The sequence below is a fragment of the Cricetulus griseus genome, chromosome 2, assembly GCF_003668045.3.
Source record: "Cricetulus griseus strain 17A/GY chromosome 2, alternate assembly CriGri-PICRH-1.0, whole genome shotgun sequence".
Lineage (NCBI taxonomy): Eukaryota > Metazoa > Chordata > Mammalia > Rodentia > Cricetidae > Cricetulus > Cricetulus griseus.
In genome coordinates, this window is record NC_048595.1 from 274,822,055 (window position 1) to 274,848,144 (window position 26,090).

The 26,090-nt window shown below is 41.6% G+C and overlaps 2 protein-coding genes across 5 annotated transcripts in view; both read right to left on the reverse strand.

Annotated features, from left to right (window-relative positions):
• Positions 1-26,090, reverse strand: part of Hivep2 (HIVEP zinc finger 2) — a 74,752-nt gene that overhangs the window by 38,451 nt on the left and 10,211 nt on the right. The window contains exon 2 of one of the 3 annotated variants that reach the window (XM_035440380.1): positions 18,369-18,435. The exons of the other annotated variants lie outside the window; for them this stretch is intronic. The gene's annotated coding sequence lies outside the window, so the exon portion shown is untranslated. The remainder of the gene's footprint in view (positions 1-18,368; positions 18,436-26,090) is intronic. 3 annotated transcript variants of the gene reach the window in all.
• The window catches only part of LOC100757586 (40S ribosomal protein S26), a 74,369-nt gene continuing 73,855 nt past the window's right edge, over positions 25,577-26,090 (reverse strand). The window contains exon 2 of one of the 2 annotated variants that reach the window (XM_035440383.1): positions 25,577-26,018. In XM_035440383.1, coding sequence (XP_035296274.1) covers positions 25,671-26,018 — 348 coding nt within the window. In that variant the 3' untranslated portion in view covers positions 25,577-25,670. The remainder of the gene's footprint in view (positions 26,019-26,090) is intronic. The other variant, XM_035440382.1, reaches the window with a different exon arrangement.

The following is a 26,090-nucleotide window of genomic DNA, read 5'->3' on the forward strand; positions in this document are numbered from 1 at the left end:
CAGACACCCTCCTGCCTTGGAACAACTGCAAACCACACACTATTCCAACCCCACAGAATAAAAACTCAAGAGTTGACCAGCAGCAATCAGCTTCTTTTTCCACAAACTATTTGAAAACATGAGACCTGTGGAAACTATCTCCCATTATTCCAAACATTTCAGAGTCTTCAACGGCAGCGTTATTCAACTAACTTCTATAAAAGTGTGATCAGAGTTCAAGGTGGAATAGGAGCAAGCTGGTGACATCAGAATGCACGGGCACCTCTAGACCTGTATCCAGCCACTGAGCAAAACCAGTCCCTTCACAGGAGCAAAGGGAATGCTACCTCCATAGCTACTACAGATACCCAGCATCATGGGTTAACTGGAGTTTCACCCTACTCCTTATGCATGAAGGCCCCACATACACAAGTCACTTAATGTCAGGAATCCCAGATGTTTTTCAAATCCAGGTCAAATTGCTAAGGGCTATTTATTCTCAGGATTTTTGCTCAAGAATTTCCCCAGATATTAGATTAAGCAGCAAATACTTTTCCCTTACTTCAGACTTGGTGTCTGGGTTGCAGCACAGCCGGGTGGCACCACAAAAATACTGAAAATATCTGCATTTGACTGGTGTGAAAAGCCTGTCTTAATTGCTCATGCACATAAAAAAAAAAAAATCTGCAGAATTCAGCCCAGGAAGAGCATCGCCATGCTTGCCTGCTGAAGGGTGTCTCTATTACTGTAATTTTTAGATACTTATCAACATTCAATTAACATCTGTGATATGATATTAGTCATTATTAACACTTATTAAGCACCTCTGCCTCTGCTCTGAGAAGTGCAGAATTCAAGTTTAATAAGGTGGAACTCTAACTAACAGATAGCATCTTCATTTGATTTATGCTCTCCTATGAAACACCTCATTCCTTTCCCAGTCCAGATTTCTAAGGATTTAGCCTCCATCATCATACATGCCCAGTACGTCCAGAAAATAAAAGAGGAAGGTGTCACCATAACGAATAAATCTATTTGTAGAAGGGTTTTTACAAATAGAATTTTGTTTTTCTACTTAATTGGTACCTATTAGGTGAGAAAGAGTTTAATCTGTGGAGGGATTCAAATTTAAAGTCAAGAGATGAAATCTCTTTTAACATCACAATGGATAAGAAACAGAACTTCAAAACAAAACAAAACGAGGACTGGGAGGTTTAGGAAGAGAAACCTCCCTGAACGCATGCAAAGTGTTTATGTCTAAGGAAATAATGAGAAGGAGTCATTCGCCTTTCTAAATCTGGAAGTGTTCTTCTTCACTAGGCATGAGATATCCCCTCTGGCTATGAATGTCACAGAGTGACCCACCCAGCATGTCTGCTTGCTCCTCCAGGCTGTCCTGATGCAGGTTCACATCAGAGGGGAAGGGACACTCCCTGGGTCTCACCATGTATGATGCCAGGTAGGAGGCATCCAAAAAAAGTGGTGGCAAGTGAGCCCACAAACGCAAATTATCGCAGGAGGTACAGTGGCAGTGTGAAAAAGAACACCAATTAAGCAAGTTGGAGCAAACTTGAGAATGCTTTATCTCTGATAGTTCTCACTACAGAAGGTTAGATAAGACCAAGGATTATGGAGAGAGCAAGGCCAGGGACGGTGCTCATAGCCAATGCTCTTTCCGTTTGTGCCCCCTGGTGTTTCTAGGGATTGCTGACTTCAGGACTGTAGCTCTATAATAGAACTTGAAATCAGGGATAGTGATGTCGCCGGAAGTTCTGTTATTGTACAGGGTTGTTTTGGCTATCCTGGGTCTTTTGTTTTTTCCATATAAAGTTGAGAATTGTTTTTTCAAGGTCTGTGAAGAATTGTGCTGGGATTTTGATGGGGATTGCATTGAATCTGTAGATTGCTTTTGGCAAGATTGCCATTTTTACTATGTTGATCCTACCTATCCGAGAACATGGGAGATCCTTCCATTTTCTGGTATCTTCTTGAATTTCTGTCTTTAAAGACTCAAAATTCTTATGATACAGGTCTTTCACTTTTTTGGTTAGCATTATCCCAAGGTATGTTATGTTGTTTGTGGCAATTGTAAAGGGTGATGTTTCCCTGACTTCTTTCTCAGCATATTTATCATCCATTTATAGTAGGGCTACTGATTATTTTTGAGTTTGCTGACACTTCTGTGAGCAAGAAGATTCTGTTCTGTATGCTATGTAGCTCTTTAGCTGATGAGCCTCCTCATTTAAAAATGGTTGCAACCATCCCTGCCCTGCTAACTTTGGCTACTATAAAACTAAATGAAGCTATGTGCCACATAAAGACAGCTCCATCAAGGATGACTCCATCTACAATGGTGGCCACATCAATTCACCTTGCCTTGCAACATCAGGGAGTTTTGTTTGTGGAAGGATATGCCATAATATTCACTTAACAGAGTCACCTGACAGCACACCTCTCCATTAATGTTCCACCAAGAAGCAATACATGAGCGGATATGAAAATGATATTAAAATGACAATCACTATATCACTGTAAGTGCTGAATGATGACTTCACACACTCCTTAGTAATCATTTTAGAGATGTTTCATTACTGGCCTTTGTGCCTTGACTTAAGTTCTTCATTTGGTTTTTTGTTGTTGTTGTTTGATTGTTTGTTTTCCCCTGTATCGTCCATCTTTTATTGTGTGTGTGCTTTTTCCTGGTATCCTTTCATTTCCTTCATGAATTGCCAAAGCTATTTCTCTAGTTCTGTCTTTGAGATATAGTCTATTATTTCTTTTTTAAAATTTTTTTATTTGAATTAGAAACAAGATTGATTTACATGACAATCCCAGTTCCCTTCTCCCTCCCATCCTCCCCTACCACCCCCCCAACTAAAACCCTACCTATCACATATCCTTTCTTCTATTCTTCACCTGACTCAACCTTTCTGCTCCCTCATGACCTCTGCATCCTTCCTCTTCTTCCTTTCTCATTCTCGTAGCTCCCTCCCACCTCTTCCCATGCTCTCAATTTGCTCAGGAGATCGTGAGCCTTCTTTCCCCTTCTCCAGGGAACAATGTTTGTCTCTTTCAGGGTCCTCCTTGTTTACTAGTTTCTCGGGCAGTGTGGATTGTAGGCTGGTCATCCTTTACTCTATGTCTAAAGTCCACATATGAGTGAGTACATATCATGTTTGTCTTTTTGATTGGGTTACCTCTCTCAGAATGGTTTTTTCTAGTTCCATCCATTTTCCTGGTGGAAGTTCTTCATTTGTATCTTGAAAGTTCCATAGCTCTGGGGACTTGTTTGGCCTATCCCTACATGCCATTCTGAGTGTTTTTTCTGCCTCTGCTTACCCAGCCCTCTCCTGTGATTCAATAGGACAGACATTTCATAGTGGTACATAACACCATGACACACACAGCTCACGAAGCAGAATGTCACAGTGTGAGGCCTGGAAGGTAAGGAATCTATCTGTATTTGTTAATATGCTGCTAGTTTTTGAAGCCAAAGTGGGGAAATGCATAATGGCCTCTTTATAACAGCAGCTTGAAATGCATAAGAGCACCCTGATGGATGGGTGGTTCTATCCTGGAGGTAATTTGGGCACCAAGTATCCTTCAAAGTTAGGGTTTTACATTCTATGATAATAATTCCAATTGCTATCAAAGATTCAAGCAAGCAAAAGGAAGAAACAGGAAGAAGTATTCAGGGAGAGTGTTAGGAATCAGTCAGAAGAATTTATCACTTGACTTCTACCCACATTCCAGGGAGAAGCACTCCAGCCACAAGGTTCCTCCAACAGTAAGTGAGCTTAGGAGCCGCAGTGAGTGAGCCCTAGTAGACAGGACATGGGTTTAACAACTCTCCAGCCTGCCCTCTGTCACACACTAAAGGTTAAAAGATGCTGTCTGGTGTGTAAGTGCATGGACTTAGATGTGGTCATGAAATAACACTAGGGAAAGAAAAGTACCATGTACAGAAAACATTCCCAACTCTAATTCTCTTAATTTCACAAAACATTGCTTGCCTCCCCTTCCCTAATATACTCAAGCTTAGTTTTAAGGATGAAAAATGGCATTGCAAACAAAACAACACACACACACACACACACACACACACACACACACACACACACACACACACAAAGCATTATAAGCAAAGTCTAAAGCTTCTAAAACAGCATTATCCCATAATAAGGAATGCCCTAGAGAGGGAACAGTGACACCCTTAAGGTAGAGAGCAGGATGGAGTGTGCTCACTGTGCAATTTACTTTGTAAATTTACATTGTTTAATATAAAGAGGTAGAGTCCCATCATGTGCCTATAGTTGAGCTCGATGTTGCAATCTTAAAACTCTGATGCTGATGTTCTAATACTGTTGCGATTTTAAAATCAACTGAGCTAAAAGACTGATCAAGCACTTGGATGAAAATGACATCCAAAATGTTTGTTTGACACAAAATCACTTTACAAATAGCAAGGGTGACTATGCGGTCTTCCAAGGGCATTGCAGAAAATGTGTACATGGAAAGTTTTGTGGTTGAAAAAAATGCCACCATTTGACAAGGTCAAGACTGCAGTGCATTTAATTCTTAATGAAAGAAATCTATCAAGTGTGTGTTTCAGGTCCAGTAGGAAAGTGGGTACATCACTAGGATATCACCATCGCCTGAACTTACAAGTGATGAAATGCTGTCACTGATGAAATGAAGTCTCCAACCAGGAGGATCCCTTTCCTTTGGTGGAATTTGCTTTACCACATGAGCTCTCAAAATAGGTTCATTTCTGCTATTTTTCCAACTATATTTTAAAGAGAGGTTTTGCAGAGGCTGGTGAAATAATTACAGTTGCATAGGCAAGGCATATAATTAGTTGAAGGAGAGGGCTGATGGGGGGAAAGACTTCTCCTACACTATGTGGGCACAAAGACTTAGGTTTAAACTGTGAAGCAACTGCTGTTTGCATCTTTTACGGTTACAACCAACAACTGGGAGGAATACATCCCACAACTATTTATAGACACACACACACACACACAGAGAGAGAGAGAGAGAGAGAGAGAGAGAGAGAGAGAGAGAGAGAGAGAGAGAGAGAGAGAAACCCTCAGGACACAAACAGAAGATATCCTCTCTGGACTCAAGTGAACACAGACACTTTGACAGCAAAATAAGCTCAGGAGTTACCCTGACCCCACAGTTGCACAGTTCAATTGGGACAGAGCAAAGGGAAAGGCAAGGTGCTTTTCTTCTTGATTAAAGGGCCAGGGTACCCTTCCCAAGTCAACTAGAGGGCCTCCTCCTATACCTCCTTAGGTATCTTCCTTATGGGAAATGCCCCTCCTGATTCCTGAAGGACAGGGGGAGCCTATAATGTCTCCTTTTTTATACAAATTTTTTGAACTCACAAAGGTTTCAACTTCTCTAGGGGATCACTAAGGCAGGAATATCAAAAACTACTTCACTCACCTGTTTCTACAATCTCTTTTAATTACTGTATAACGTTTGCAAGCCAGTCTCTCATGACATGGTGCAGAAAACTCAAACTTAGACTTTAATTGCACATGGAAGCATAACACCAATTTTATTTTTATCCAACATGCACACATTTTAATTGGAAGAATTTGCTCACAGCCTCAACAGCCATGCCTTCATAGCAAAGAGCTCAAAGGACGTGTGAATAATTACAAATGGATATCACACATGGTGTGGCCTGGCCAGCTCTGCAAAATTTCAAAGTAAAAAAAAAAAAAATACACAAGTGCTAAAACAGACCAATGGGCTCACAGTGTGGTGAAGTTCACGCTTTCTTGGCCTAGCCTGATTCCAAGATAAATCTCAGAACATCAAGGTTCAAAGCTCTTCCCTTCAGGGGCCAGGTAGGTAATGAAGATGTGGGGAGGTGCTTGGCAAAGAAACGGGGAGAGTGGTAGTTAAGAGTTAAATGGAGAATGACTGCCTGACTGCAATGCGAACCAGCTAAAGAAGAAACTGAACTGGTCCTGTAAACTGACTTAAAGTTCCCCGCTCACTTCTGCCTGAGTAGGAGGCACACAGTTTTCTCCAATGACCTTTGCTTAAGGTATCAAGCAAATGGAAGATAAAAGCTGTTGTACTGGAGGTTGGGTATTATGCCTAGCCCATCAATGAAATACAAACTCAGTATTCCAGAGATCGCCTGAGGAAAAGAAAACAGACTATCAAAATATTGACATGTACCTGAATATATGGCGACCCCATCTTCGTGTGGCGAAACTCCCACACAGACGTCCTGGCACTTATCTGAACAGACTTTAACAAGAGCAATCCTTCCAGTTGGACTCTATCAGATCCACCTATTACCAATGTTGCCCTTATCCAAAAATAAATAAAACAAAAATATAACGCAAAAAATCCTTTAACAATCTACTGATCGAATGCTAGACAATGAGGATATCTGCTTCTTAAGATGAATTAAACAGCAAGTGAGATGAAATCGACCATGAGCTGAAGAGCAGCTGGTGAACTGTTGAGCTCAGCACATGCCCTTAAAGAGCCTAAGGGGCCGGGAGTACAAGGTGCATAACCCTGGGCCACTTCTTCTAGCCGGTCCCTGAACAGAGGGGACAGCCTGTGCTTCTCACAGAGAGCAAAGGAAGCAAGAAAGAAGAACATTTCCTTCTCAAGATACTCCCCAGCCTGACATTCTAGTCAACCTCTGAGAACACTGTGGTTAGGTGCCAGAACTTCCACCACCTAACACAGGAATCTTTCCGCAGGTCTTGCTCTTCATTTCCATAGAAGAAGGGAGAGGAGAGCGGAAAGGCCAGGAGAGCCTGCCTTCCTTTGCTCTCCTCCAGGGCTTGCCAAGGAGAGATGAATTCTCCAGGAAGAGGTCTTCCATTGCTCTCTAAGGGTGAAGCTAATTCAGAACATACCCTCCTCCTAGGACTGTCCTTTGTAACTATCCTTTGCAACCAAAGCCTGAAGTTGTATCTGTCAAGCCTTTTTCTATGCAATTCATTCTCCAATTCAGAAATCATATTTAGGTATATACACATGTATGGAATATTTGCTATGTCAAAGGAGCTAAGACAGCTTCTTTCAGAGATCGTTGTAGGCAAGAGTTACAAAGACAAATAAGAGAGCATGAGTAAAGAAATTGACTATTTCCTGAACAGAGATAATTTAGCCATGTCATGCTTAACTTTTTGCACACATCATCTCATTTAGCTATCAAAGAAATTCTGGGGGTAAATGGCATTGTCCCCACATTTTAGCTCAGGTTTACAGAGGTTATAGGAGTTGTAAGGAGCTGGCAATGGAACCATGTACATTCAACCACTAAGTCCCAGTTCTTACTCTAGACAAGAACTACAAGAACCATTCACAGGGGGAGTGTGTGTACTTCTGGCTGCACTAATCAAGGATGGCTTAACAAAGGACACTGATGTTAAATACAGGCCATGACAGGTAGACTCAGGAGGATGCTAAAAGGCTACCTAGGTGGTAGAATGATACACCAATAGTCAAGAGCTGGCCAGGACTAGGAAGTAGGCAGAATCAACTTGGCTAAGACATTAGAACCATGGGCTAGAAAGGTCAACCTTCCCTACATGCTCCATTTAATCAAATTCACCCTCACTTTGTATGCCTTGAGTATATTCTACATTTTATTTGCATTGAGGCACATCAGTGCATACAAAGCAAGATGTCTTGCATGTACGGTGCCTCATACAGCTCTGCTGAAGGGACCATATGTGTCATACGAAGACAGTCACATATCAAACAGTGTCTTGACATTGTCCTAGAAAAGTCCTTCACACTGAAATGCCATGAATTAAGCTTACTTTTTTTTCCTTCATAAAGATACACTGAATGAGAAGCACATTTCAAATCTATGGCTGGATATCCATGCTCTAGTAAATCCAGCATTGTAATTGCATATACTCAACAATAATGTCTTGGGTGTGCACATATATTACAAAATGGTTGTCATAGCCATAATACAGTATTGAGAATTGCTGAAGGACTGTGGGTCCAAATCAGGAGGGAGACTACACAACAGCCAGGATGCTTAACAGCTGGAAGGCAGCTGCAGTTAAGAACATACATGATGGGTCTAGAGGGATGGTCCGGTAGTTAGGAAAGTCCACCGCTTTTGCCAAAAACACTGGTTCAGTTCACAGAACCCACATGAGACAGTTCACAATTGACTGTAACTCCAGATTCAAGGGGATCTGCTGCCTCTGACCCCCATGGGCTACACACACACACACACACACACACACACACACACACACACACACACACACACCACACCACACACACACACACACTTTAATAAAAAATAAATATTTTAAAGAATATAAGTGCTGACTAATTGCTTCAAGTCCATAGGGTCAAGCCATAGGAAAACTGCAGAGTCTAACATCATAGCATGACTCCACTTCTATGTTGTTCCTTCAACCACACCGATTTCCTAAAGCTGAACCTCTGATCTCATCACTCGTCTGCTCAAAATCTTTCAGTGACTCCCCTGTCCCACAGAAGTCCCCAAACGCAGGTCTACCATTTAGGATTCTCTAGTATTTACTGTTTTACTGCCCAGTCAACATAGGCTTCCATCACAGTCTTCTACCTTCTACTCCAGGCTCTGCAGCTACAGAAAAATGGCATAAGCATTGTTCTCAAGCACAAACAGGCTTCTCCATCATTGTGCCTTTATGCAGGCCATATGGCTCTGCTTATATTCTTTATCATGACCACCATGATATTAAAGACAATGCGGACATCAGAGTCAGTTGATGTGCCAATACCTTATATGATGTCTAATGAATGTTCTGTTTGTGTATGTTGCCTGACTGGCAGAATGGACAGGTGGCTATGATAGATGGATGAATGAATGGCTGAGTATGTAAATCCTTCTGCTGGTAATAACCATCCCCTTCTCTATGTGCCGTAGCATATTTCTGTTTTGTCAGGAAACCCAAAACTCTGTCTCCTTTTATGAATACAGGAATACAGTTCTCCCTTTCTTATTAAAAAAATAAAAGTCTCATGAAGACTAAACTATATTTGTTTTCATGTACCCCCTCCCAAAATCTAAGGTCTCACACAATATATGCTTAAAATATTAAAAAGGTAGTATGGTGGATATGGGGAAAGGCACATACTTCTTAGCTTAATGCATGTAATTGCCACAGCTGAGGTTGTACCCACTATCAGAGTTTGCTTCTCAGACCAAGTTCTCAGGTGTGATCTTGACGCTTTTGACAGAGATTACCAAGGCCAATACCTCTTCTTCCCTCTGCATAATCCACTCAGGAATCATTGCTTCTTGATGTCTTCTGAAGACATTCCCATTTTCACACTGTACCCCAAGACCCTGGGCCCTCCCTCTCAACACTGAACACACCCCACACCATGAAACTGCTGTTTCCTTGAGTGTGTGTCTCCAAGGGCAAGTGAGTCACTTTCATTGGCATCAGCAACCTATTACCCATAGAAAACTATCTGACAAACACATGGCTCTCAAAGGGGTCTCTTAGTATTTATTTTACAGGGACTTAGCCAACATTCTGAATTTTCTTTTATCTATCACATACAATCATTGGGAGCAAACAGAGACTCTCTGTCAGTCCTTTAGCAGAAAAGAGCTGGGCCTGGGTTCCACAGTCAGACATATCTAAGGTCTGCTGCTTCCTCTGGCTATGAGCTTAAATGTCTTTGTCCTCTCTATGCTGATTTCCTCATGCCCTGACCCCCCACCCCACATCTTAGCCCCCACTCCTCACTCCCCTACCCTTATGCCATAACAATGCCTATCCTGCAGGGTATTGTGAGTTTGAGAATTATGTAAATCAAGAACCTAACAGTTCCTGAAAATAGGTTATAGCTATATAATGGTAGTAATTATAATTAACATATTAGGAGGCCAGCTAAAAGTAAATGAATATTTTAATTATTACATATATAATAATTTGAGTGTCTTTTAAAACCATAGTGAAAAGCTATTTCAGTAACATCATACACATATAGTCCACATATTTGAGGTTGCAATTATTTTCTCATGCTGCCAGTTAGGAATCTGGATGTAAATGTCATGACAACAGAAAGGAATATACAGGGGTGCATTGATTTATAGAAAAGCAGGCAATATATGATACAAGATTTAGGACTACACAGCCTGCCCCATATGATTTCTTCTACTTGGTGTTACAAGGGGACTGAAAAAGAAAAAAAAAGGAAACAACAAGAAAGAAAGGGAATGGTCTCTCCTCTCAGCATTAAATATTTAAAGTAGGTCGATCAGAGCATTAGCTCTCAGGAATTCTTCCGCAATCCTTTCTCAGTCCTCACACCTCCCTGTCAGTGTAAGTGCACACATACCCTTCTTCAAGAAAAGTCTATACTGACCCAGCCCCAAAGAAGGCTCCAGTGTTTGTCTGTCTGTCTGTGTAAACAAATGTTATTATCTTTGAAGAGTAAATCAGAACATTCTCTGGCAAACACCTGTTCTCATGAGTGTGTGTGTGTGTGTGTGTGTGTGTGTGTGTGTGTGTGTGTGTGTGTGCATGGAGAGAGAAAGAGAGAGAGAGAGAGAGAGAGAGAGAGAGAGAGAGAGAGAGAGAGATGGAGGGATGCAGAGAGGGAGGGATGGAGTGAGGGAGGGAGGGAGGGAGGGAGGTGGAGGGAGATAGCATTCCACCATGGAATGACCTCAGAAGCATTTAAGACAGAGCATTAAAAATGCAACATGCAAGCCCCTCTGCTGCAGATACAGAAAGGTTAGTGATGTCGAAATGATCACTTAAGAATGATGTAAGAAACCAGGCTTCATAGAAATACGGGTAAGTGGGTGATTTGTTCAAACCATGGCATCTGTAGCTTGTAAATGCAAGCATTTTTTGCAAGGGCTGAAGTTTCTTGCATGCTACAAGCCTCCCTGGCAGAAGGATGGAGCCATTTTGAAGAATGTCAAATTGGGAATAGAAAGAAAGGGCTATTGTTTTTAAGTGTCACAAATTCAGAACTAAACTCAAACCATGTGACTTTTTTTAAAGCTTATAAATGTGCAAGTATTTTGGAGGAAGGAATAATTCTTACACCAATGGGACAAAAATGTTTCCTAACACTTTCTCTCCACACTGATTTCACAGATCTAGTTCCCAGGGTAGGTGTGCATGTTAAGTTAAACCCTATATTGAGTCATTTCTAGTGGCATCTTGAGTTGTTCAGACTAACAGATAATACATAAATAATAATACATAAATAAGTAAATAAAGCTAAAATGAGCCTGAATGAGCCTCACCAGCACACAGAGTAAGAGGAGCCTGACTTACTGTCTTGCCTAGGAACAACAGAAAGGAAGAAAATATGAAACCTAGCTCTCAGGATGGCTAGCCATCTGGGGACAAAGGCACTTGGTCACTGGAAGAAAGGCCATGACACAGGATGGGGGCACTTATGCATACACCTGCAACTCCATGCATGCCGGGCTCCTAAGACAGACTCTCAAAAAGAAGACAGCTGGTATTATTACTATACTAGACTCCAAAGTATACTATAGAGCCATAGTGACAAAGCCACCATAGTACTGACACAAAACAGACATGCAGGCTAACAGAAAAGTTTTACCCAGAAATAAGCCCACATTGCTATGGCTAACTAAATGTTGACAAAAATACCACATACACTTTGATTCGGTTCATCCTTTTCCCTTAGTCATCCCGTCATCCCGCTGCTTCCTGCTGCACCCTTCTACTCCAGTCATCTCCTCTCCCCTTTCATGCCATAGCACCATATTATTCTCTCCATGCTCTCTCTCTCCCCCTCTCTCTCAAATATATAGGACAGCCTATTCAACAAATGCTGCTGGCCAAGTTGAGTATCCATCTGCATAGGATACTCTCTTATACTGCAATTCTAAATGAGCCTAAGATGTTATTTTAAAACCTTAAATGCTGAAACTGCTAGAGGAAAACTAAAACACATCAAGGTGTTGGTATAAGCAAGAACATTCTGAAAGGACTCCAACAGAAAATAATCCCAAGGGCTGACAAATGGGGTTACACGAAATTACAAAGTATCTCTATAGCAAAATAAACAGACGACCTGCACAAAAGAAAACAATCTTTGCCAGCTATACTTTCAGACAGGCTGTTAATAGCTAAAATATAAAAAGAACTGTATAAACACAGACACAAAGGCATGCGTTTGCACTTGCACTCACACAGTCCATCAACAAATGGACTAATGAAATGAATTGATAATTATAAAAAATAAACCCACGCAAATGACCACTAAATATTTTTAAGAGTGCTGAACATCTTTAGGCTTCAAGAAAATACAAGTTAAAATTAAAAACTATTCTGAGACTCAACCTCACCACAATCAGAAAGGCTATGATCAAGAAAAGCATAATGGGCCGGGCCTTGGTGGTGCACACCTTTAATCCCAGCACTTGGGAGGTAGAGGCAGGTGGATTTCTGTGAGTTCGAGGCCAGTCTGGTCTCCAGAGCAAGTGCCAGGATAGGCTCCAAAGCTACACAGAGAAACTCTGTCTAGAACCCCCCCTCCAAAAAAAGCATAATGGAGCTGGGGATATGGCTCACAGGTTACTATGCTCTTCCAGAAAACCTGGGTTCAACTCACAACACCACCATGGTAGCTCACAAGGGGATCTGATGCCTTATGGTCTCCATGGGCACCAGGTATGCACATGCTACACAAACATACATGCCGGCAAAAAAGCCATATTCATACATCTTTTTTTTTTAATTGTAAAGAAAACAAATGATAGTGACTGATGCTATGGTAAAGGAGGAATCCTTATCCACTGTTGGTGGGAGCATAAAATGGCAGCCACTTTAGACAAAACAATAACAACAAAAACCACACACCTAAGACAAGACCATTATGTAACCCATCTGTGCCACTTCTGGGCATGTTGCTGAAGGATTCAACCATAGGGAAATTTGCACATCCATGTTTATTACTATTCTATTCAGAAAAGGAAAGACCTGGACTCAGCCTGACTCAATTGATGAATTGATTAATGAAAATGTGATACCGTTATATACAATACAATTTCAGCTATGTATGTAAGGAGAAATAACATTGTGAAATTTGCAGGAAAATGTATAGGTGAAATAATTATTTGCCATCTATTGTGTGTGTGTGTGTGTGTGTGTGTGTGTGTGTGTGTGTGTGTGTGTGTGTGTTGCATGTACAGGTTCATGTGGGTGCATGTGAATTTATAAGTACATGAGTGTAGAAGCCACAGGACATCTAGTGTCCTCCTCATTTATTTTCCATGTTAGGTTTGGAGACCAGTTCTCCCATTGTACCTGAGGCTTATTGATTCAGCTAGGCTGCTGGCCAATGAGCTCCAGGTATTCACCTGTCTTCGTCCCACCCAGTACTGAAGCTGTAGACAGGCACCATTGGGTCCAGCTTTTACAGGGTGTTTTTACAAGAGCGGATGCTTGCACTATTGGCACTTTACTGACTGAACCATATGTAAGGTAACTGTGCTGGCGGGTTTTGTGTGTCGACTTGTCACGAGCTAGAGTCATCAGAGAGGAAGGAGCCTCAGTGGAGGAAATGCCCCCATGAGATCCAGCTGTAAGGCATTTTCTCAATTAGTGGTCAGTGGGGGAGGGCCCAGGCCATGGTGGGTGGTCTCACAAGGGTGGTGTGTTCTATAAGAAAGAAGGCTGTGCAAGCCAGTAAGCAGCATCCCTTCATGGCCTCTGCATCAGCTCCTGCCTTCAGGACCTTGCCCTGTTTGAGTTCCTGTCCTGACTTCCTTTGGTGATGAACAGCAATGTGGAAGTGTAAGCCAAATAAACCCTTTCCTCCCCAACTTGCTTTTTGGTCACCACATTTCTTTGCAGCAATAGAAACCCCAGCTAGGACAGTAACATAGACTCAGAAAGACAAACACTGTAAGTTCTCTCTCACAGGTCTTGGTGGTGGTGGTGGTGGTGGTGGTGGTGGTGGTGGTGGTGGGGTGTGTGTGTGTGTGTGTGTGTGTGTGTGTGTGTGTGTGTGTGTTCATTTATGTGGGAGTGAGTGTGTAGTTCATGACACTAGAAAGTTGATCAAGGGAGGGAAGAAAGAAGTTTAAGGAAGGGTTGGAGGGGAGGGTAATAGAATGTATGTAATCTGAAAGAAGAAAGGGGATACAGGAGGAGCCAGGGGTGTGAGCAGGGAAGAAAGATCAACCAAAAGAAAGTACATATGAAATACCAAAAGTAAACCCATTACTACTTGTGTTCATTTAAAACCCAAAGAGATATTAAGAAAGGAGAAAATAGTGGAGAAGAGTTCAAAGAGAAAGGTCAAAGGCAACAGAGCACTTGTGGGTGAGAACTGGCCTATGTTCACTGGGCTGCAGCTGTAAGGTGGCTACTGCTCTGTGCTGTGGGGGGGAAACATCCCAGGAATGGATAAGGCCTTCAGATTCAATGTGTCAACTACAAGATCACTGGCTCCTGTTATATTGTTACTTCCTAGAGGAATGAGTCAGATGGCTTGGATGGGCAGGGACAGCCTTTCCAGGCAAGGCCTGCTGATCTGAATTTGATTCTCATGTCCCACAAGGTGGCAGGAGAGAACTGACTCCTGACAGTTGTCCTGGGACCTCCCAGTTCACAATAAGTGTAACCCTAATATGTGGGGAAGTGCTAACCAGTTACATGCACAACCTTGTTTTAGAAAATTCAGAATTCCAAAGCATTCATTGTCTAATCCCAAACATTTGCCATACTGCTAATATCCTGAACAGAATACTTTGCTCAATTATCTTAATCTAAATTGAAGATAAGGACTGTGTTTTCTACTTCTTCCCCTTTGTCCCATCTAGTAATCCCTTGAGGATTTAGCAAAGGCTCAGTCTTCCTTTAAGTCTCTAGTACATACATCGAAGTCTTGCCATCTGCTTTAGATATTAGAGAAGCATATCTATAGCAATTCTACATCAGTCTGGAATCTCTTTGGGAAGACAAGTAGGCATGCAGATGAAAATGTAAATTATAGCCTTGAAGATCAAGTTGAGTGCCATTGCATTTATAATAGTACTATCCAAGTGCAGTAAAGGAAAGGTTGCTATGAGCTGCTGTTGGGAAAGAAATATTTATGCAGCTGGTAGATGTTAAATTAGGGCTTGAAAATTCTGACAGGCAGATACGAGGCTCGGAAATGCCTGAGCACAACAGTGGTTATGCATCTCAGGAGAGCCAAGGGCTCATGACAACGATTTAATGAGCAAAATCTCCAATTCTGCTGGTCTTTGCCCTCAATTCAGCCATGTCTAGCCTGTATTTTTTCCTTCCTTGAATTTCCTTAATTAATTTCTTTATTTGCATTGCATAGCCACAAGCCTCTGTAATCACATCCCATTTCAGTTCTTGACAATATCTGATTTCACTCAATACTCTTAGCACCTGGACAGATTCTCAGCCCCAGTTTGAAGATCTTTCCATCACTATGCTCCTCCTACACACTACCTCATCCTGTGCTGTATTCATAGTTTTCTAGCACTCTGCATATTAGAACACAGCTTCTCTCTATAGGTCAAAGACTCGGACCATCCAAACCTTCTGCACTTTTCTCCTGTGTACAAGCTTGCCATTTATCCCACACAAACTGGCTCTAAGACCCCTCCTCCAAGACTCACTTGCTTCAAAGTCACTTTCTGTGCTCAAGACTCTAAATCGTAATTTACTGCTTGCAAACCATTAATCCACAACAGCGAAGTAAAGAATTTGCCACCATTAAGTTGCTCAATTACTAAGACAATCTGCTTCTAGACACATTTTTATTTAAATTCCTTTCTTGCAATGGCATCAAGGAATATGGAGTGAGAAAAATGGAGGGAGGGGAGGGGAGGGGAAAGGGGATGGGAGAATGATGGGGTAGAGAGGAGGAGGAGGAGGGAGGAGGAGGAGGAGGAGGAGGAGGAGGAGGAGGAGGAGGAGATTAGCTGGATGACTGTAGTCTGAGAACAGAGGAAATCCCTGTGGAATGTAACTGAAGACTACTAGTTTAGCATTTAAAGGGTGAAACAATCCAAAAGCAAGCATATTTGAAAGACCTTCAAAATATCTTTGATCTTAGATAGTAAATATAAACTATGAACCTAAGTTCTGGGACCTCAATTTTCTCCCAAGACTTGGATATTATGTCTCCATATTTCAGAAATTTAACAGTGCCCATTTTTAAAAAATCACTTGGTAATTAACCAGCATGAAAATCCTAGCCAAAATATATTGGGTTTAGAGCACACTGTGATGGTAGCTAGAGCTAAAAAAGAAGCATTTGTTTCTAGGTGGATAGCTAAGGGTATAACATGTTTATTGTATAAGCATGGAAACCCAAACTCAATCCCCAGAAAGTGATGGCAGAGACAGGAAGTTCTCTGGGATTGCTGGTCTGTCAGCCTAGCCTAATCAGTTGCACCCTAGGTTGTTGTGTGATATTTTAATTCTTTTGGCTTTTTGTGGGGCTCACCACCCAGCTCCCTAATAAATCATACACGGAGGTTTAGTCTTAATTATGAATGCCTGGGTCTAACTTGGTTTGTTTCTTACCAGTTTTTCTTAATGTAAATTAACCCATTTATCTTTTGCCTCTGGGCTTTTCCTTTTCTATTCCTGTATACCTTTCTTTCCATCTTACTCTATGTCTTTCTGTATGGCTGGCCCCTGACATCCTCCTCTCTTCCTCAATTCACCTTCTCTTTATATTCTCTGCCTGCCAGTCCTGCCTAGCTACTGGCCATTCAGCTCTTTATTAGGACCATTGGGTGTTTTAGCTAGGCAAAGACTCATAGCCTCACAGAGTTAAACAAGTACAGCATAAACAAAAGTCACACACCTTAAATAATATTCTACAACACTAGGTCCTATCAAGAAACCTTTACTCAAAAAAGAAAGGTAGATGACACTGAGTTTGTCTTCTGAACTCTACACACATAGGTGTGTACCTCTACCCCTCCCTGCAAAAGATGCTTGATTGGGGGTGTGGCTCAAAGGTAGAAAACACACTTTCAGAACTCAAGTCTCCTACTAACTTCATCCTTCCTGTATACTAGTATTTTGTTCATTCAGTGATGACTGGCAGCTACCATGTAGGAACAACCCCAATCCAGACCTAAATCCTAGGTTCTAGCAGACACCAACCGCTTCCCAGCAACACTCAGGAAGCACCCTGATGTCATCAGAACAAAGTTGGACTTAACGTTGAGTATGTGCACACAGGTAAATACAGTTTTACCAGCAATGGTATGCATCACTAACTACACTTTTCCTTGTGAATGGTGACAGCCAACACAATGTAAGAGTAAAGAAGTATGTCAACCCACAAAGGAACACCAAGGACAAAGTTTGTGTGTGTATTGTAGAGGAGATCTGCCCTGAGGAACTGCAAACATGATATGCAAAGAAGTGACATTTGAACTGCATTTTAAAGCAAAGTTGAAGAGAGCTATAGGTAGATGGAAATGATATAGACAGACACATAGGTAATACAGATACAGATAGATGTATTTAGTAGAGAGAGATGCTGAGGCTGGGTTATTTGCCAGGCTATAATGACTGATTTTCTCCACCGCCACCAATTTAGAGATGGTGAAACTGAAGCAGGGCAGCTTAAGTGACATGTCAGTGTCAATGAGAGACCCTGTCTCAATAAGGTAGGATGGCTGGCTGTGGAGTATGACACTTGAGGTTGCCTTCTGATTGCCACATTCCTAGGCACACACACATACATCCATCACCCCCTAACACATACATACAACCCAAACATGAATGAAATGTGCACACGCACACGAGAGGTTTAGTTTCTTATATAAGGAAATGCATTTCATGCGTCATGCAGAAGATTAATATTCCAATTAATAATGTAATGACTTGAGAAAAGACACTCAAGTGACCCTTGCCCACATTTCTAATAAGGACAGGATGCTAAAAGTGAAAGGATCGTTTAGAGGGCTAATTTCCTTTTCATCAGGCCTGGTGAGTGCTTACTTAATTCACATCCTGTGTGACCCTATGGGAAAATTTTTAACGAATGCCGGGGAAAATCCCATAGGGTTACACAGGATGTGAACAGGGCCTGTACTGAACTACCTTCAGCTTGAAAAATAAACTGAGGTAGGTGAGTTTCACTTTCTGTTTGTCATAAATTCCACATTCTGGCTCCCGAAGTTCATATTCACAGGGCATCAGCCTCTATGAGGTGGCAGGTCAGCACAAGGCCAACTTCACTGGCTTTTTTTTTTTTTTTTAAAGCATTCTTTTTTTTTTTTTTTTTTTTTTTTTTTGTTCTACAGACAGTACAACACTTCCGGCACAAGAGGCAAATAAGTGGTGTCAATCAATGGCAGCCCGCTGGAGCACTCCTGGAGCACTCCTGCATACCTGCACAGCACACAGTTCGGCTGCCCTTTTCCATTTCCTGTGGAGAACGCACATCATACCACTTCCCCTATAGAAAAGAAAAGAAAAAAAAGCAGCCCAATTTACTTGCTGATGGAAACATTGTCATACTTTCCACTGGCCAAGCTTGAAACCATTACTGATTTAACCTTCATTAATTTTTCCACAACAATTTGCAGAAATGTCAGGAAGCAGCTGTACGAAGACTGATTAATTATCCCTATCACCGCTAGCTACTTTGCCAGGCACTTGTGCTTCACACACACACACACACACACACACACACACACACACACACACTGATATGCGTATGTGTAGAGATATATAGTCTAGCATAAAAATAAAAGTCAGCCCATTTCCCTGCTTCCTGATATGTCTGATATGGGAAGCATCGCTCTGAAAAATCCGGATCGATCTTTGATGTCTTCCAATGGCCCGAATCTTCCAGACCTGCAGGCAACCCCATGAAATTTGGGACAATATCCATGAAGGAAAAGATTGCTTTCTGCCGAGTTGAGTACTCCAATCTATTCAAGCAGACACTAAGGGATTCAAGTATTAGAACCACACTACATGCGTTGGTCAACCACCAGAGTTTGAAGTCACTTCCAAAATGGGAATTAGAAAATCAAATACCCTTTCTCTACTTTTCTTTTGAACCTTTCTTTCCTCCCTCATCATTTTAGTTTGCACTGTACCATCTGTCTCAGTCTGTGAAGGAATACGCTGTGCATGCCTGGCACAGACAAGGGAAACGGCACACCTCACAGCAGCACGTGTCAACCATGGAGCATCTCTAAAGCAGGTTTGTCACCCAGCCTGGCCATCTGGGTGACTAGTTCTAGCAAGCCTGGCTTCTCAGCCAGCACTCAGACTTTCAGATTTTTTTTTTTAACTAGTTGACAAAATGTCAAGTAGTGTTCAAGAAGATAAACACTGGCAAATTATTTTCCCTCTAAAACACAGGAATGTAGACAGAACTGTTCAAAGTGTACCTACTAATGCTATTGAAACTAGGAGGTTTCAATAGCAAAGGCTGAGGCCTTGTCATATCCCTGAAATACAGAGACAGTCTAAATCCAGCACTTTCCCATACTATTAGAGTTTGGGGTAAGAATCTGTTTTTCCTACCCTCATACAGAAAGGGAACAAAGCGGAATGGGCTTTGAACCAAGTGACAACAGAATCTTTCAGAGACAGATTTGAGAAATGGGGGAGAATTTCTGCTTGGGCTTATGACACTGAGATGGCAAAACATCCAAAGGCTCCCTTCTTATGGATACACTCATTCCCCTAACCAAAGTACAACAGGGATTGGAAAACCCTAGTGTACAGCTCTGAAGTAATAATGAGAAGCGTGCAACATCCTGGCCGGGTCATGGGCACAGAGCCAGAATTTCAGCTTTCAATCACATCCCTCATTTGATGAACCACTCAGAGCATCAGGTGAGTTACCTAGCCTCTCGGTGCTTCAGTTTTCTTGTCTGTTAAGTGGGGGATAGAAGCAATGGTGCCATCAGAATTACTCAGGCCTTTAAAGTGGCACCATTCGGTGACCACAAATGTTAGCCATTTGGTCTGTAATTTTCAGTTGATATTTCTGACATACATTCGTCTAAAAGTCAGAAAGAAACAATGTCAGAAGAGTCCCTGAAGTAGTTTAAGCAAGCCATTGCATTGTTGAAAAGATTTGTCTATCCCAAGGGAAGGTCAAATACAACCATTAAAACTGAATCAAATCATCTGGGGTTAACAGTTTATTTTCTTGGTTCCCACAGGACAAGCATGTGATGCTGAGGTACATTGGAGAAAGCAGGGCTGGAGACTGCCACAGCTCACCAGGCCTAGAAATGAAAGGTGCAACGAAGCCATTAAGACCAGGATGTGAGTGGCCTTCATCATAGTCAAACATTTACTGATGAAGACAAAGGTGCCCATTCAGTTGACACTCAAATCAGTGGTGAAGTGCTAGGAGGCCACCCGGCAAAGGAAGGACACTTCTTTGAATTCCTCTTCTATCATATGATTTCAAGTAACTACCAAGTTATAAGGCATTGATATCTTAGGGTAAAACATGGAATTTTGTCTGATTTTGTACATCCCTGTCCTTTTGCTGTTAGGACCTTCTTTCTGCTTCCTCCAAAGACAAGAGTCACAAAGAGAAATTAAACCCATCCCTACCCAACCAATGGATTTCTAGAAGAATCCTTTTCAATTTCTACAGAAGTGAAAGAGAGAGAATTTATTGATGGAGAAGTAAATTTCTGACACCACCAAAGCACTGGTGATTGTAGGCTTTGGGAAAGAGAGAGAACGGACACAAAGAAGAGGATCTTCTTCCTGCTTCTCTGAGCGCTCCCTATCTGCCTGCTCCCCTAAGAGTCCTGGGGGAGAGGAGAGAAAGAAGGAGGAAGGGAGGGCAAGGTATTGCTTAGCACTGCCCAGGAAAATTGGGTTATCAGTATTTAGTTTGCCTTTACCAGAACAAAGAACAAAAAGCAAATGATCAATACCGATCCTGAATGAATGAGCTGATGGATGAATGAATGCTCTAGATGCACACATGAGATCAGTTCTGTTCTCTTTCCCTATCTATGTTTCTGGACCTTTCAGAGTATATTATTTTTAACTATGCAACTAAAAACACATTGGGTTACCATTTTAATTACTATGATAGTCACATCAAAAATATAAGCAAAATTATGAATGAGAGATATACGGGTCTAATGTCTGCATAATCATTACTTGCCACATTATAAAGACATTTTGCCAACAGAGCTATGACCTCTGTTGGCAGCAAAGCCATGGACACTGCTATAACTACTGCCATGGGTTCTTACTCTAATAGAAACAGGAATGCAAGCATTGGGTTTAGAGATTAGTGATACCCAACTATTTTTTCCTCAACTGAATTCTGTACATCTGTAGGTGAGAGTGCCAACCTAGGTAAATGATAAACCCCTTTGTAATTCTACCTAGCTACAGTCACTGAGTCACACCCCTTCTTTCTCAGTAGAGAATAGTCACAAGGAGAAATAAGCCCACTCCTCTCCTTTCCAACCACTAGGGAAAAAAATTCTAGAAATGCCCTTACTTTTTGCTGTGACAGAGGAGAAGGGAGCATTTACTGACTTAGAAATGAATTACTGACACAACCAGGCCTTCCTAGCATACAGGCAAGTACATATGTAGCACCATTAACCCCAATTAACTATAATTCCTGTTCCAGCCCCCACCTGCCCACACAGGCCCTCTGGCCCCCTTGAAAAGTCCCAACCAAGTATTTCTAGGACTCCAGCGAGGGAAACTTCAAAGAGCCCACAGGCAGTCTGACAGCCAGTCACAACACCATCTGCTGCTTCCTCCTGCTAGTGCCAGCTCCCCCTAGTGTCCTCAGGAAGGCAGCCCTCTGCCACCTCTGCAGATGGTGCCCACAGCAAGAATGCTAATGCCCAGATGCCCCACAGCCAACAGAGCCCTGCACCCAGGCAAGACAAGTTCGTGCCTTGAGTCTCATACTTTAAAAGGCCCACGTGCCATAAACCCCACCACCACACACACACACACACTGTATACAATACACAAAGTTTATCACCACCTTTGTCACCAGCATCCAGGAGCCTATAATCCTAAACCACGACTACAACTGTTTAGGTTCCTGGGGGATCCTTTTGCCTAATCTTTTTGCACAGATTAAAAAGAAAATAATTGAAATGAGTGACCGAAAGATTTGCAGGCTGGGACACTGAAGAGTGTGTAGGTAGACACGATTGCAAGTGCACAGGTTCAAGCAGCCCAATACTTGAGTTAAATAAAGGACATAGTGCCTAGCTGTGGCTGCCAGCATGAACACAAAAGACTTGCTTAACAAAAGCCAGCCACACCAAGCATCCCTTTGCTTCTTTCGCTCAGTGCTGTCTGGTCAGTGGCTCCACAGTTGTTGATGAATTAATGCAGTGTTTACAACAATCTCACATGACACTTGAAGAGTATTTCAAAATTAAGCATTCCTTCTTAGTCTGCTATTAGTAAAGATGTTGGCCACAGGAAACATGATGTTAATTATTTATAGTCACATATAAGTCAGCATTTCAGACTGAGTCTGTACATGGTTTTAGCTCCACCAAAACAGCTTGAGACTTAGTTACATTTAAACAGACACATAGAAATTGTTAGAATAATTTACTAGTGTGTGTGTGTGTGTGTGTGTGTGTGTGTGTGTGTGCGCGCGCGCGCGTGTGTGTGCGTGTATGCTTGAGTTCTTAAAATAATTTTGGATTAAAAATGTTTCATTTATTCATTATAATGCAGACTTTCTTTTTAATGTATAATTTTGGATATTTACTAAACCACTTTTTGAAATAGTTTTTAAAACTTTTACAATTATCATGCTTTACTTTTATGAAATATATTCATGTTTTGTATAATTTGAGTATAATTACATTTCAGTTTTAATTGGTTTTATGTGTGTGTGCGCACACACATTACATGAGCACACACGTTACTATGAGGGTACCAGTACTGTGTACCCTACGGTACAGTTTTCATCCAAAGGTCAGAAGGCCACCTCAAGTATCAATCCTCATTTTGGTCCTTGTATGAGACAGATTCTTTGGTTTACTGCTGATACATAAAGCTAGTTGGCTCTAAGCTTCTGGGAATTCTCCCATCTCTTCATGGGACTTCTGGAATTACAGACATAGGCTACAGTGCCTGGCTTTTATTCATTAAGCCATCTTCTCACTCACCCCCATTTTGAGACAGCATTTTCTGTATCTGAGACTGGCTTCAAACTCACTATGGCAGAGGATGACCCTGAACTTCAGAGTGCATGGGCCACCATGCTTGGCTTATAGGCTGCCAAGGATGGGACCCAAGTTTCCAGAGTGCTAGGCAAGCACTCTGTTCACTGAGCTGCATTCCTGGAATTATTTTAAATCTTCTAGGTCACTGGGAATAGTATAACTGAGAACCTTGGCATATGTATCTTCTTATGTTCCGAAACATAAAAAGTACCCCCCCACACACACACAAAACCTAAAAAGAGTCATTTGGCTTAACATTTAAAGCTTCAAACAATGAGAAGTGAGCAAGCTTGTCAAGCTGACCCACATAAAATACACTAACAGGATATTTCAAATTCCTTATTTGATGAAGATTTAATTGATGCTCAAAACAATAAAAAGGAGCCAGAAAATTATTCCCAACACACCTACAACTTGAACACCTAAGAAGAAATCACTAGAAACTTCATGGTCTTTATAGATAAAGATTTCATTGCTGATTAAATTAAAAAATGTCGGGGACTCTTCACTTGAACCCTTATACTTGATGACCAACAAACAAATCCTGCCAGCTCGGACTGTCTCCCCAGTTACAAATTCTTAAGACCTAAATTTAGCTTGGCTTACAGTCCTTTCTCTTCTTCCAATGCTGTCAAAAAGTAAGTTCCATCCGGGTTTTCCCCCTTGTAGCAGGATCCCTCAGCCCCAGGCAGGGGAACTAAGGAGGCAACACACATGTGTCCCATTGCACCTCTGGGCAGCTACCACTGCTTTCTAGCTGGACACTAAACCACAGCTGATCCTCGAGTGGGAACACGTACAAGAGTAAGTATGGAGGTAGTCTGTAGCTGAATTCTGATACCATTGTTACTTACAGGCAAAAATGAGGACTTAATTGAGCCCCTCATTCATCTTTGTTCCATCTCTCTTCCAGCCAGGTTCCTGGCTGCCATGTACTCCCTCACCTTCACACCTCACATATTTATTAAAACAAGTATCCTTTTGTCCAGCAACAAAAGCCAATGGGGGCCTAGCAGGCTACCAAAACCATCATTTCATATTTCTGGCATCATCTGTTACTCAAACAAATCTTGGACCAAGCATTTTAACAACTTAATGAACACATGACTATTTTGAATAGAATTGTCTCTTTTATATTTCAAAGCCTGGGGGAAAGACTTTTCTTAGTCGTCTAGATTGAGGGACTAGCTCAAAATAATCTGTAATAAATTTTGGTAAAAGGAGTATTGACTTTCTTGTCTCAAACACAGAAGGAATTTTAGAGATTTTGAAGATATACAGTGAAACCCATTGTGTGTGTGTGTGTGTGTGTGTGTGTGTGTGTGTGCACGTGAGTAGAACCCCCAAGGATGGCATCAGGTATGCTGCTTCATCATTCTGTACCTTATTCCTCACACTGAGTAAGGATTTAGGCTAGCAACCAGCAAGTGCTATCAATCCTCTGCCTCTGCCTCATTCACAGTGCTGGGGTTACATAGCCAATTTTTTATGCAGGGCTAGAGATTCAAACTTAGACCCTCAGGTATGCAGAGCAAGTATTCCTACCCACTGAACTATTTTCCCAACCCTGAAGTCCAGTTTCACACACACACACACACACACACACACACACACACACACACACACACACACAGAGAGAGAGAGAGAGAGAGAGAGAGAGAGGTATATGTACACACACACACACACACACACACACACACACACACACACACATATCAAAAGGCTGAGTGATGACCTGAGAAGAGATGAGTGAGCACCTTGTCAAGATCTGTAAGCTACTGTCAGTGCAGAGCAGCAACCTTGGCTTCCTGGAAATTCAATGTCCTTTCCAGTTAATGACTGTTCCTCTCCAGCCCTATGAGCTGACATTGCTGCCAAGATATTGATATGCAGCCCCCCAAAGCCATGATTATAAAGGCTCTGAAAACATTAGGAAATAGAACCTAATAAAATAATATAGATCCTTATATTATTTTATATTATTAAATATACAATTCTAAGTGTATCCAATTCTGTTGACCATTATTGAAATTATAAAGAACACTTCCTGACTCAATTCCCTTAAACATCTTAAGAAAAATCCTCAGTAATAATGTGATCATTTAAAAAAAAAACATTGAAAACATTAACTAATTGCATCTGTTCTGAAGAATAACTCACAGTGCCAGGATTAAAATGAATTAATTTTTTTCAGTTTAAATTTTTCATCAGATTTCCAAAATGTTTCAAACCTGTACATGTAAAATATACCATATGAAAAGTAGAAATGAGTTATTTTAATTCTAACAAACATTTAAAATGAAGTAATGAACATCATATATACACATATACACAACACATGAAAGAGAGAGAGTAGTTTTGTTTTATTTTGTTTTTGAGACAAGGTCTTTCTTTCTTTCTTTCTTTCTTTTTGAAATATAAAGGCTCATTTTATTTTTCCAAGGCGTTTCTTTTCTTCTGTCTTCTTGAAGCCATCTCTTTACATGGGCTTTGGTGGCGGTCGTGGTGCAGCACCAGCAGGTCTAAATCGTGGTGGGGGTGTTCGGTCCTTCCGGGCTTCCCGAGATCGATTCCTGACTACTTTGCTATGAATAGCACAGCTCACACAGTAATGCAGCTTGACATAGAACTTGGGAAGAACGTAGGCGTCGAAGACGCTGGCTTCGGATATGTCCCTGACAGCAGCGGCCTCTACGATGTTCCAAATGACGAACTTCTTGATGGCCTTGTCCTTGGGCACGCACCGGGCGCAGTTCGTACAGCGGATCGGCTGCACATGGCCACGGCCCTTTTTGGCTCGCCCGTTGTTCCGTCTTTTCTTGGTCATCTTAGATCCAAGACCCGAAAGCGAGACAAGGTCTTACTGTTTATCACTAACTTTCCTGGAAATTTATATGTA